The sequence below is a fragment of the Rousettus aegyptiacus genome, unplaced genomic scaffold (assembly GCF_014176215.1).
Source record: "Rousettus aegyptiacus isolate mRouAeg1 unplaced genomic scaffold, mRouAeg1.p scaffold_m13_p_9, whole genome shotgun sequence".
Taxonomy (NCBI): domain Eukaryota; kingdom Metazoa; phylum Chordata; class Mammalia; order Chiroptera; family Pteropodidae; genus Rousettus; species Rousettus aegyptiacus.
Genome location: NW_023416312.1, coordinates 20833728 through 20847207, shown reverse-complemented (window position 1 = coordinate 20847207; position 13480 = coordinate 20833728). Strand labels below are relative to the sequence as shown.

Sequence of the window (13480 nt, the reverse complement as noted above, 5' to 3'; positions counted from 1 at the left end):
GTCTTTCTATAGTAAAAGATAGCAATATTTTTATAGTAATTCCTCATTATTTTTAGAGGGATGATATTATGAAAATATTTTATAAGTTATAATAGCAATAATAAAGAAATAATAATAGTAATACTATCCAGGTATTAAAAGTCTATGAGTCCTCATAAAAGCCTTTTAAGATACTATTAACTAACCAGATATTGTTACTACACTGCTACTCCCTCACCATACACATTTTATTCAGTAACAGATGTTTGAGGATCTGAAAATTAAAGATAAAATCATATGGCAAAATGGTGAAATTAAAACAAAGAAAATTTCCATTTAGATTCTGGACTTTTCATCCATTGCTCTTTCTATTGTGTGTTATTTGAAATTTCTACCCCTTCCCAACCAGTATATTAGAAAAATATTTAAAAATAACATCAAGGTTAGTCAGAAAAAATCTTTTAAATTTTGAGAACGTATGTAAAAATTGTAATATATATGTACTCAAAAGGAACAGTCAGAAAAGTGAGAAGAGAACCAGGGCAGTATGGTATGTAGAAGCCTACAGAGTTTGATGAAAGGAAGAAAAAATAGTCAACAGCATAAACTGCCACTGAATAGTGAAAGTACAGCAGTATAATGGAAGAAAGCTTCTTCCTCAGCCCTGACATTTCCTTCCTGTTAAAGAGAGCTAAGATACCCTAAAAGCCTAGTTTCCTTTGCTATTTTTCTCTGTCTCCATGAGAAACTGAGTGGTTTATTTGATTGGTAAGTTTTAGAAGACTAAATCAGGCATGCATGGCCTGAATTCACCCTCTTTTCTTTTTGGGAATGAGCCAGTCCACTGAAAGAATATTGTCGCCTGTCCTCCCTGTTGTCATCCTACATGCTCTCCAACCAAGAGCAGCTAGGACAGAGGCAGAAGCTGAAGGGCAAGAGTAAGTGAGGTTAGTTGATTAAGCAAGGTCCCTGGATAATAAAATTCAGATAAAAGAATGGCTTAGTCGGGAGAGTCTTGCCTCTCAGTTTTGCAATGGGAGAGAGAATGGGTTCCAATGCACATTTGGTATTTGGAAGTTCAGAGTGTTCCTGCCTGATAGTCTTTATTTCTTCCGAAAGTCAGAGAGAAGTTCATCCCCTGAGACTGAGGCAGAACAGGACTGAATAGGTTTTATAGATGTGGTAAACATTTGAATAAGCAAGTGGAGATTATGAAAAAATTCATTAAAAACACAGAAAAGACCTCCAACTCAGCATTGAAATGTTAAGGCTTTGACAATCTATACAGGTGTAATTTTTCCCGCTCCCCATCCTTTCTCCTCCTCTGAGATTTACTCCACCATCCATCCTCTTATGTCTTGTATTTCACATCTCTCCCTGCTCAGTAGCTTCTCTTCTACTGTTCTTAGCTTCTCTCACCATTTATCCTGCAGCAACTCCCAGTGGGTCTACTGACCACTCTCTTTCCCACTTTAATTCATCTCACATCCCAACAATTGCTCCCTTTCTAAATCATTGATACTCAAAAACCACAGAAGGTTTCCACTGTAACAGAATAAAGAGTGCAGTGGTGTGGTTCTGTCCCTACGCTGCTTGCCTTATGTCTGCTGTCACACCCCCATGCTTTTGCTATATCACCTTTGCCCAAATTATCTTGTTCAAGATCATTATTTGTCAAGCTCTACACAAATGTCATCCCGGAACCCCAACATCTGCATTAACCTTTGCATTACTCCCACATTCCCAATACTTCAATTCACTCGTGCATAGAGCTCTTAACTCCATCATTTGTATTAATTTATTTATGTGCCTTTCACTAGATTGTCAACTCTTAGAATTAAGAGATGCTGCCATATTCTATTCTCAATACTAAACATGGCTCCTGGCAATGGCAGGAGTTTAACAAACAAGCATCTGTTAACTTTAAGGTCATTTTACTTGGATAATGAGAACATATACAGTGAGAGTGAGAGAGAAAATTATCATATGAAACTTACCATTCCTTACAATAATGTCCTGCATATCACGATGAACTGCGATGTATGGGTAAGTAGTAAGCATACAGTTTTCTGCTGTTGCAGTAACTGGAAGTAAAAACCTGAAAGTGAAAACATTGCTTTTCAATAAAATAAAAATTTCAGATGCAGTAAATACAATAAAATATTTTTTAAGTATCCTGGATTCTTTAAGGGTCAAGGCATGAATTATTCATCATTTTTCTTTCTATCTACTTTGTTTTTCTTAACCACCAATTGTATCTATTTTAATGGTTTAACAATATTAACTTTTAAAGCTTTTAACAAAGATAGTAAATTTCACTGTCAGGTGTGCTTTAGAACACAGCTTGTAGTTATACAGGTTCAAAACCAGATTCAGGAAATTTTAGAGCTGAAGGAGCTTAATTTATGAGTTAATTTATGCACCTGCTTCTATAGCCTCTCTGATAAATGGTATCTAGTCTCAGATGACACTAGTAAGAAGACACTACTAGGGTGACACTCGTGACTCAGAGATGACCCATTTCATATCTGGAGAGCTGTAACTTCAGACATTCTGTTTCAGAGCAACATGGAACAAAATCTACAATCCAATCCCCATTATATTCTTTCAAATATTTAAATGCAGTATATCTTCTGTAAGGTTTCTCTTCTCCAGATTCCCAACATTTAGAAAGGTCAAGGGTCTTTTCAGCTGCAAGGTCTCTAAATATTTCACACACCATCTAATTTTTTTAGATGACCTTTTGTTTTGTGTTTCTCCTCCTTTAAATGTGTCCAAGAACTAAAAGCAATACTACAAAAGTTATTCAACCAGTAGAGAGTATTATTCCTTTCTATAACCTACATACTCTATCAAAGTGTTGTGAAATTGTCTTATTTTTACCCAGCCACAAAACACTCTTAGATTATATTGGGCCTGTCTAACTTATGTGACAATTCTATTCTTGTACAACAGATTTTAATAGAAGTACTATATTTAGTATTTATGCCACTTTCATATTGCCTTATTGGTTTCAGTTCTGTATTGCAGTAGTATATCAAGATAATTTTAGTTTTGAATCAGCCATGTATATACTCACACATACACACATACCACGTACTATATACCTTTATCCACATCCAAACAGCCATTATTGCCTTAGTCCTATTTGGTCATTCTCCACACTAGCAGAAATGAAGCTACTACATGCTAGGGAAGGTAAAACCAACAACAAATCTAAATTAGAAAAAAAAATTCAAATAAGAATGTTTATGTCTATAGCAGAGAATAACCAATAAAATAAAATTATATTTTTACAAACCATAAATTTGGTATTGAATGGTATGGTGACCACATAAAATTCATTAAATGAGGTATAAAAAGTCTCAGCATTCATCTCTATGGTCATTACCTGGTGAATAATTAATATTCTAAATATACATCTCTAATTATTTCCCCAAATAGTGAAGACTGAGACTCTTATGTCTCATCACTTTAGAGATGAAATTTTGAAGTTTCATAATAAAATCTATGTAATAAACGGCTTGATAATTACTGTATATTATCACCCTCCAACAGTGTATGAAGTGCAGTGATGGTCTGTCAACAATATATCAAATACCGTGAGAAATATATTATTTATATCTTTCTCATCTAAACTAAGGTTCTCCTCCTATCTTTACTATTTATAGACAGATCTTACATTCTAAAAGCAGCACTATTACACATGGTTTCAATTTACAGAGTTGATCAGAGCAAGAAGGGGCAGCACTGCAGGGTGTGGTTTTTGGAAGCTTGTCTCTTTAGTTTCATTTTGTTTTGTTTTTTTTTTCTTTAGTCTTAATATGCTTGTCTGTCCAAACCTTTCTCTGCAAGGTAGCTAGAAAATTATAAAATCACATGTTGCAAAAACTGGCAGTGGCTATGAAGGATTAAAGAAGAGTTTACAGCTAATACTACTTTTGACTAATAATCTAGATTTCTATTTATAGGACTGAATAAAGTGAGAAATAGGAGAAGAAAATATCTGGGTTAGCTCATTGAAAATGCTTTTCATGTAAAACCCGCTACCACCACCATCACCATCAAAAACAAGTGCTTGTTGCTATCTACTGGTATTTAAATAAAGATTTATAAATAATGCAATGACTTTGGATGACTGTATTTGCTTCAGGAGAATTACACAAAATATTCCTAAGTAACCTTTTCAAAATGGCTTCTCCACGTCTATTCACAATGTTTCTCAATTCAATAATTGCTAGTAAAATAATTCACATGTAACTTTACACACAAAAAGGGTGAACTGATATGTTTATTTGAATACTGAATGCTTGCTACAGCTAGTACTTTTATCTTAGGTCAAGCGATGGGTCTTAATCTGGTGCCATAATAGATATTTACAACAATCGAGATCATCCATGATGTGGCTAGACAAGAATCTCTCTACCACAAGTAAGGACATCAAATGTCATTTTGTTAATCAGTAATAAAGTTAAATAATTTTGATTTATTTTAATAGATTAAAACCGTCTTAAAAGATGCCTGATGATAATGTGATTCTCACTTATTTGATTTTCAATATTCTTTCTTGAGTGGAGGTAAAAGGAGTAAAGTTATAGCTTGCTCTAGGTACTACAGTAACCCACAATATATATTACCTGCAGCCCATCAAGACACTATTATTTATAAACATTAATAATTCTAGCAAATATGTGTCATTAACCAACTTAATGACCTTAAAAAAGATTTTAGGTTGATCTAAATGTGCATAAATCCATGGAAGTATGTTTCACATGTGAATGTATTTCATCGATTTGTACTACAGCACAATAAGGTAAGGGCAGAGAATTCTTCTTTAGACAGGAGAGATCCATAGATATTCATCAAGCATAGCAATATATGTCCACTTAGCAATATTTTAAATATATATCAATCCTTTTTACAAGAATGATCTAATTTTTAGTCTGCCCAGCAATTTGGAAATAATCCTATAATTAATATAAGCCATTTTTTAAATCTTGAAATCTCTCTTTAGGGGCTATTTTTATAATTTTAAATCATTAACATTGATTAATACATATCAATATATTTTATTTTTAATTCAGTGTTCTTATGGGAAAATATTACAGTTGCTAACAAAGTTTAAAATTAGGTTTCCAGAAAGAATTACAGCAGCCAACTGCATCGACATGCAACTTCTAGGAGCGTGAGGACCAGCAATCAGGCAAGTGCTTTTAACCACTCAGGGAGAGACAATGGGCAGGACACTGGAACTTCCTCTAAAATGAAAAATCTCTAAGCAGAGAAGAGGCTCTCCAACCAACCATTACTGGCTTAAAGAGATTGGGGGTAAAGAGAAGAAAAAGGAGGAAAAGAGAGAAACCACATCATCTATGTTTACCTTTTCTTTCTGTGACCTGGTGTTAAATGTACTATGACTTTAATAATCTGAGAAGACATGATAAATATTACCTTGGAAATTTCTGAGTTTTGTAATTTCTATACAAATTTTAAATACCACCATTTTGCTACAAGTGACTGCTGAACAAATCATAATTATGAATATTTTTCTGTTTCTAGTTTATTATCATACATTGGCATTCTATGTTTTGGTTAAATATAAATAAACATTCTACTCTATAACTGAGACTGTGGTATAATCCTGTGATTTGGTTTAACAGGTATACTATGAAAATAATATTCTTCATAGAATGAAGGCAACATTCATTACAAACAGCCTTCCAAGAGGCTAGGTGAAGGAAAAAGGAACAGATGATTATATCAGAACAAAGCATGGCCCCTTATGAATGCTACTCACCTCTCACTGCCTATTCTGCCTACACATACAACACCAAGAAAGGTGGAAAAATACATGGTATTATGTATAACCCAATCCAAAAAATCACGACAGTTAATGTTTCCAGGCAATATTCCAACACTGCCTAAAGTATGATCTATTAGATGGTTATTGAAATACTCTTGAGATTTCCATTTCCTGCCTTTCAGCAGCCACAATACTAAAATTCTAGATGGCTCATTATCTATGGTCAGCAAATCTGTGCTAAGATTGGAGTCTCCAGAAGATGAACAAGTCCTAAATAACTGCTCTTCTTAATGTACAAGGGGAAATTTGAATACCTCAAAAGTTGCTTCTAGCTATGTGGTAATGTCCCTTAGAGGTGCTTGACTCACTTTATATATTTATTTTAAACATACAAATATCCCAGAAAAACACATAAAGAGGAGATTTAACTTGCACTAGAGTTACGAACGTTGCCTTGCAAACCTGAATGCATTAGTACTCTATGTGGTTGGACTCTGGGTCTGATTCATTCTCTGCTAGTCTCTCTTATACGATGCAGGTTCCTGTCCTTTCAAAAACAGGAAAGTGTCTGGAACAGTATGCTAAAAATAGTTTTCAAAATACTAGAAACAGACCTAAGGTTTCAAGGCCTACCCTACAAAATACAGAATTATGCAACGAGTAAAACAATTATTAGAATCAGTTTTCAATATTCCTCATTTCCTTTTGATTGTGTTGAATGCTTTAAAAAGATTTCAATTTAAGTGATCGTCCTATTATTTTAATGAGAGTAAGCATAACGAGTTTTATTATGCATCAAAAGTGTTATTGAATCCATAACAAGGTTGATAAAATGCTACAGTATATAGGAACAGAGTGATATAATTAAGAGCTGTATATTCTCAAATTTAAACAATAAATTTGCTTGCTTTTCTATCACTTTAATTTCTACTTGTATGTTTTAAATTCACCAATAAAGAATAAACATGTGAAACCCTAGGCACTTCACCCTCAACTCCAATAAAGGCAGAACCCCAGGCTCTCTCGCACATTCTCACTCACTCTCAGTCTATTGGCACCCTCAGAGTTTGGCCCCAGGTGGCCCCAGGGTTGGCACTTACCCTCCAGGACCTGTGAGTAATAAACTTTGGACTTTTTTCCACAAGTTCCCTGATCGTTGTTGATGAGGTGCATCTTGCAATCATAACAAGAACCACAAGGACCAATGCAGCCACTACATTGGCTCTTAAAGGGGAAATGTCTATGGGGACTCTGCCACAAGTAGTACTGCCCCAGAGAGTGCCCCAGGCATTTCTGGGCAATAGCATAACTACCTTCAGGCTGAGACCCACCCCACATAAAATAGTTCAAGATCCTATCAACTCTGGCTATAACAGGCATTAACCCTTTAGTTATTAGGTCTTAAGTGGATTCAACATCCAGAGGCAGGTCAGGCACCCGATATGAGTACTTAGAACAATGGCTGGTTACCAACTAGCAAAGAAATATTTCAAGGTTTTATCCAATGGCAAAAATATACCACTGTGTGCCAGCAATCGGCAGCTCTGATTTTAATTCAATCTCATCTACTGAACATTCCTATACTATTCTTACTGTACATTTCTAATTGGCCTCTTGTATGATTTAAGTTGAATTAAAACATAAAAATTGAAAGCATCTTGCTGTCTACCGTATGTCATCAGTTTGGCTCAATAAAATCATAAAAATTTTTTAAAAATCCAAAATCTTCCTATTCATGGTGGATTATATACCACATGACATATCAAAACTTAAAAATAATTTTATTCAATTTTCTTACTAAACTGACCATGTTATAGCAATAAAATCCTAGGACTTAAAATGTTAAAGGGAAGTACAGATGTGTGATGGAGATAATGGGACATGATCTCATATCTACATTCTTTTACTCCATAGCTGGAAGAGTGTTCAAAAGATAAAAACAGAGTAGCACTTCAAGTTCCTTTGCTGTACATTTGGAATTATACTTTATAAAGTAGATCTCTTAAACAGATTGGTAGATAATGTATTAACAAACTAAGCCAAATCTATTCTAAAAGAAAGGTGTGTATACAGTCTAAGAATTCTCACGACAACATCATTTCCTAGTGCTAAATTATTTTATGCCAAATATTGAACAGTGTTCTATTGTTTAATTCCTTTGATGGCATTTTCCATTATTCAGTCCTTTTGGGTCCAATGTTTCACCAACTTTACTGTGCACCGGAATCACCTAGGAACAATTTTAAAATACAGATGCTGCTGATTTCTTAAATCTGGATTAGGACCGGAGATTCTGCCTCTCAAATAATCTCACTGTCTGTTCCCAGACTACCAACCTCAGCATCAAATGGGAACCTGTTAGGCTTACAAATTTGCAGGTCCCATCCAAGACTTACTAAACCAGGACTCTGGAGGAGCAGTTTGGAATTCGTTGTAACCAGCACTCTGGGTGAGTCATACGCAGGGTAAAGTTTAATAACCACTGTTCTAGAGACAGGGTTCTCAACTCTGAGTTCCCATTCAAATCACGTGAGGAGCTTTTTAAATTTGTAATGCCTAGGTCACTCACTAGACAAATCATATCATACTCTCTGGGTTGGACTGAGGCATGTGCATTTTTAAAAACTCTCCAGGTGATTCTAGAGTCTATCCACGAGAACTACAGCTCTAAAAGAGAAATCAGCTGATATCTGGTTAGCTATCTCCCCTCATCCCCCAATATTTATTTGATAAATAAGCCATTTAAATTTCTTTTGTTTGGCTTAAATTTTAATTTTCAATTACTTATGTTAGTGCTCATAAAACAGCTGATTTTTTCCCATTTGCTCTAAAGTTATTCATATTAAATTTGAGTACTAAAAATCTAGGGAAGCTATAATCACTTTTGAGTATAATGGATATGTGCTAAATACAGGATTTTTAAAAAGTATATAGAAAAAATGTGTGGAGGACCTCGGAGTTCTGACATGCCATATTTTTAATTATGAATTCTCAATTTGTGTTTGCTGTTTTAACAATGAGGCATGGCTAACTCAGGTCAACACTTCCCGGTTACCTGAAACATTCAGTTGAAATCAACTCTTGATTCTACAAAAGGAAACCCTCTATGTTTGGGGTTAATCATAAGAAAATATTAAGCTCTCTTTGGTATTCTTAAGATTTCTGTGAAATTAATCACCCAAAGCCATAACTTTCATTCTTTGCAAGGTCTAGGTAAAATACCAGTCAGACAGTGAACTTATAAAGCAAGAGCAAGTGGCAAGACTTCATTCTCAAAATGACGATTTCCTTCAGGGTATAATGTTCCCTCTTCTTCAACCTAGAGTGGAAACCATGATGCAAAATAGGAAATTACAACATTTTGGCATCCCTGAATCTATTTAATCTCTGTGTTAAATCCCAGATAATATACATTTTCACATATATGAACAAATATCAAGTCTGAAACATAATATAAACGACTTAAACATATCCAAAGCAATCTCACCCCCATGACAACTGAATTCCTGACCCTGCATTGTTACTTCATATACCAAAAGTAAAAAATAAGTAAAGTCAGGAAGAAAAAGCTGAATTGATAAGGACACAAGGTAATAAATTAACCTCGAATATATGTTGATTTGTAAAACAGCAATGAGTTGAATTCTATTTTGCTAGTGCATTCCTTGACTCCCTCAAAAACCACTCTTAATATCATGTAAACGATTTTATAAACAGCTACCAAAATCCATCATAAAATCATAAACTTCTAAAATAAGATATATTTCATTTCAATAATAAGCACATGCTTCTTTAATTTTTTGTAGGAAAAGAATATTTTAATTTTTAGAAGAAATATGTTTTCCACTTTGAAATTTTATTGATGTGAAATGTATAATATTAAAAGAGCTTTAGCAGTTGTTTGGATACTGAGTTTCAATTACGTGGATTTGAAGCCTTTTGCAAATACTGTTAATTTAAAATACCTGAAAGAGTTGTATGTCTTATAAGTACACATATATAATAACTTTATTATATATGGTTTAAGTAAAATTCCATTTCCATAGAGTTTATGATGGTAGTTGTAACATAGGCTCTTCACTGAAACTGTTAACATTCACTTATTTATACTAATACCACGTAGACAACTTATGAGTTTTTGCCTCATCAATAAATTAATATATCAATAAAATAAATAATGTCCCAGTTTTTATTGGGTAGACTTTAATTACTATCATTACCATATGGCAAACAGACTCTTCATTAACGTGTGTTTGTGCATGTGTGTGTCTATGTGTGAAAGACCGACAGACAGACATGCAAAGAAACAGGAAAAGAGAAAAAATATATATACTATCTCTTATTATTTGCAGTTTATATATGACATGACAGTATTACTCTCAAAAAACTATACCTACAATAAAAATTTCTACATGATTCTATATCACCTAAGTGGTGTTAAACAAGGTGACTAAGTGCATAATCTCTCACTATGGGTCTCACTTACTTCTTCTGTAAAACAGAGATGAAGATCTGAAAACATCCACCTCCCAGGCTGTTGCTTGGATTCCATGATATCTTGCCTAGGACCTGGACCTGACTTGTGTTAATAGGTGTCGACCTGCTTCCTGTATTTATCCAAGTTTTGGCTTCCATAATCAACCCTGGTGTTTCCTTCTATGTCTTACTCATGGTGTAATGGCTGAAAAATGACTGCTAGAAATTTATTACTTGCAGGAAAATTACTGCTTGGCTGTGTCCATGGGAACATGGCTATGTCCATGGGAACATAGGCTGTCACCCATGGGAACATACCATTATAACAAAAAGCTTTCTGCTTCTGTACCTCTGCTTACGCACCTGACCTGTGAGTTGACAGGTAGTGAATAGAAGAAAGATAGCCCTTTGTGTTTAGACAGAATGAGGAATAGGATTTTGGGCTTAAAAACCCTGTACCTCTACATTTCAGGGCTGCTTAATTTGGGGTCTGCATACCCCTGGCAGACCCAGCTGGCTGAATAAAGAGTGTTTCCTATAACTCACTGAGTTCTGGTGTTCCGTGTGTCTTTCGGGGGCTGGTGGCTACAACAATGGATACCAAAGCAAAGCATGTAAGACTCTCAAAATCTGCTACTGCTGCCCTTTCAGCATCATCTCTCAGCTCTGCCTTGCCAATAACCATTGAACTAAACACACCAAAAGTATTTTCCAAACATGAGGTTGCTTCAGCCTCTAAACCTAGTGTATGCATTTACCACTTGTAATACTCTACCCAAATCACCATCTCTCCCATAGATTTTACAACCTCCATCCCCAGATTTCCTGGGAATTTGGGAAGAAGACAAGCAGGGTTTGCAATCTCTAAGCTGAGGGCACATGAGTCTAGAGGGGACTATCATCAGTGGCAGCAGACATCTTAGCAGGAACAATAGCAGCTATAATTTACAGTCATGGGCCAGTTGAACCAAACCCAAATATGACAAGGTCTAAAAAAGGAAACTAAATTAAAAACCACACATGTTAGCTCTCCCAGGGAAGCCAGAGTATGAGATAGCCTTAGATCTAAGTAAAAAAAAAAAAGCAAAGCATGAAGGAGTGTTGAAATTTTTATTGAACCTGTTCTCTTCAATATGGACAAACCAGAAGCAATAAAAGGCTTCAATTTAGGACAAACAGTGACAAGTGTAATTTGCCCTTTGAGGTTTTACTCAGAAGCCAATACAGCCATCCTCCATTTCCCCACCACCCAGAACATTATTAGTAACTCCTTTTGTGTTGCATTTTCTATTTGCTTCTATTGGCAGCAAAGACTATATTTAAAAATTTGTTTAAAATCTATCTTGCCTACTATACTGACCTCGACCAAGGACAGGCAACTTTCTATTTCATCTTTGTCTACCCCAAATCTTGGAACACACAAGGATTGCCTACAATAAATACAAATAGATGAAAAGCAATGAAAGAGTTAAACTGATTCCAAAGAGAAATTCTGAGGTGAAAGAAAAGCTCTTGAGGAATTTCTTGCTGGAAGACTTTGTTTATCTCAATAGGATTAGAGCTGAAATGCCCAGAGAGAAAAAGGCTAAGACAGCTTTGGAGAGTTAAGAGAAGGAAGATCTGATCATCCGCACTATGGGAAACTAGAAAAGGAGTTAGGCATCAGTAACTGAAGTTGCCTCCCAGGATAGGGTCATGGAGTTCAGTGCTTGATAGGAGCCTAAAGGAAAGCCATTAATTTTTTTTAATGTCAACAAAAGATGGACTGTTAGCATCACAAGATTAAAATGAGAGTCTGAAACATGTAACTTATAAGATTTTATCCATCGACGTATGCAAGAAAGAGATATGGAAGCTGGAGTTCATGAGAACTCCATGTACTGTGTTCCGGATACAGCCACATTTTACCTTGGGTGCAACATTCCAGTACCATCTGCTTCTCTCCTTTCTAATTCCTAGCATAAATCAATTCTCTGACTTGGAATGAATATACTATATATTAAATAGTAAAAACTCTACTAAAAATTAATAAGTTATCACATAGGGTAAATATACTGACAGTAGTCTTCAGTGTATGATTCACTTTAATTCTACTTTTTAAATAAACTTTTCTACACATTAGCCTCTAGTCATTTGGTTAGTCAAATCATCTCATTATATAATGTAAAAATGGAATTTCTGGTCCTAAAAGGTAAGAAATCCAAAAACATGGTTTTTACAAGGTGTATCTGAATTTCTCTGAGACCGTTAAGGCAACATGTAACAAAGTCATATTGTTTGGAAACTTGTTATGCTGATGTTTCTCATTTTCATTTAATACTTATTTAGCATTTCCTTTGTGCCAATTTCTATCAAATTACTCAGTAAGTATTAACTCAATGAATTTCTTATGCTTACATATGAGATCGGTTATCCCCATTTTACAGACAAGGAAACTGACAGCCTCAGAAGATGATGTATCTTTGCCAAAGATGACAGAGCCAGGAATCAAACCTACGCACCCTAGCTCCAGGTAGTGTGCTGGTAGCCATGATTATGCTGTTTCTCATGAGAGCAACACTGCATTTGGAACTTTAAAAAAAATCTTTATGTCCAAAGTTGTTATTTTAGCTGTCTCTCCTTTACCATTTACAATAGGACAGAACATAAACTTTTTATTCTTCACTGTCAGATACAAAAGAATCTACATTTATATATCTTACCGGTTATCTCTGTTATCATAGAAAAGAACATGTGTGAAAAATGACACAGGTTTAGATGATTTGAAGCTGAAGCAGCAGGTGAGCTCAACATTGACTCCGGTGGGAGAGCCTGTGATGGTTCTGCCTTTTGGAAACTCCACAGAAAGAGGGTGACCCTCCTCATCAATATCAAGAAGTCTTGCTGGGGGAATCTCGACATTTAAAATTGCATCTCTGTTTAAAATTAAAAAAAAAATGTAGCTCAAAATACATGCAAGTAATTAGCTTTAAATGTGTTTTCCTCTGATTTTTGGATCATTAATTAAAACAACAAATATTTACAATAAAATACCTAATTATTAAAGATATTCTTGCATATCTTTTATTTTCTGGTCACAATATGATTGATAATATATTAATTTAACAAAAGTTCCTTTTTGTCCTCTAAGGATTAAAAAAGAGTGTTAAAACACCTGGTTAAATGACATGTTTTAAACTACGACCATGATATAAATAGTACTGTCCTTAAATATATAGTGAC

The 13480-nt window shown here is 34.8% G+C and overlaps 1 protein-coding gene across 8 annotated transcripts in view; it reads right to left on the bottom strand.

Annotated features, from left to right (window-relative positions):
- Positions 1-13480, bottom strand: part of CFAP47 (cilia and flagella associated protein 47) — a 364825-nt gene that overhangs the window by 237195 nt on the left and 114150 nt on the right. For all 8 annotated transcript variants that reach the window (XR_004952867.1, XM_016128242.2, XM_036227120.1 and 5 more), the window contains 2 exons: positions 12961-13173; positions 1977-2077 (listed from right to left, as the gene is read on the bottom strand). Coding sequence is in view for 7 of the 8 variants with exons in the window: in XM_016128242.2 (XP_015983728.2) it covers positions 1977-2077; positions 12961-13173 (314 nt within the window). In the remaining variant the exon portion in view is untranslated. The remainder of the gene's footprint in view (positions 1-1976; positions 2078-12960; positions 13174-13480) is intronic.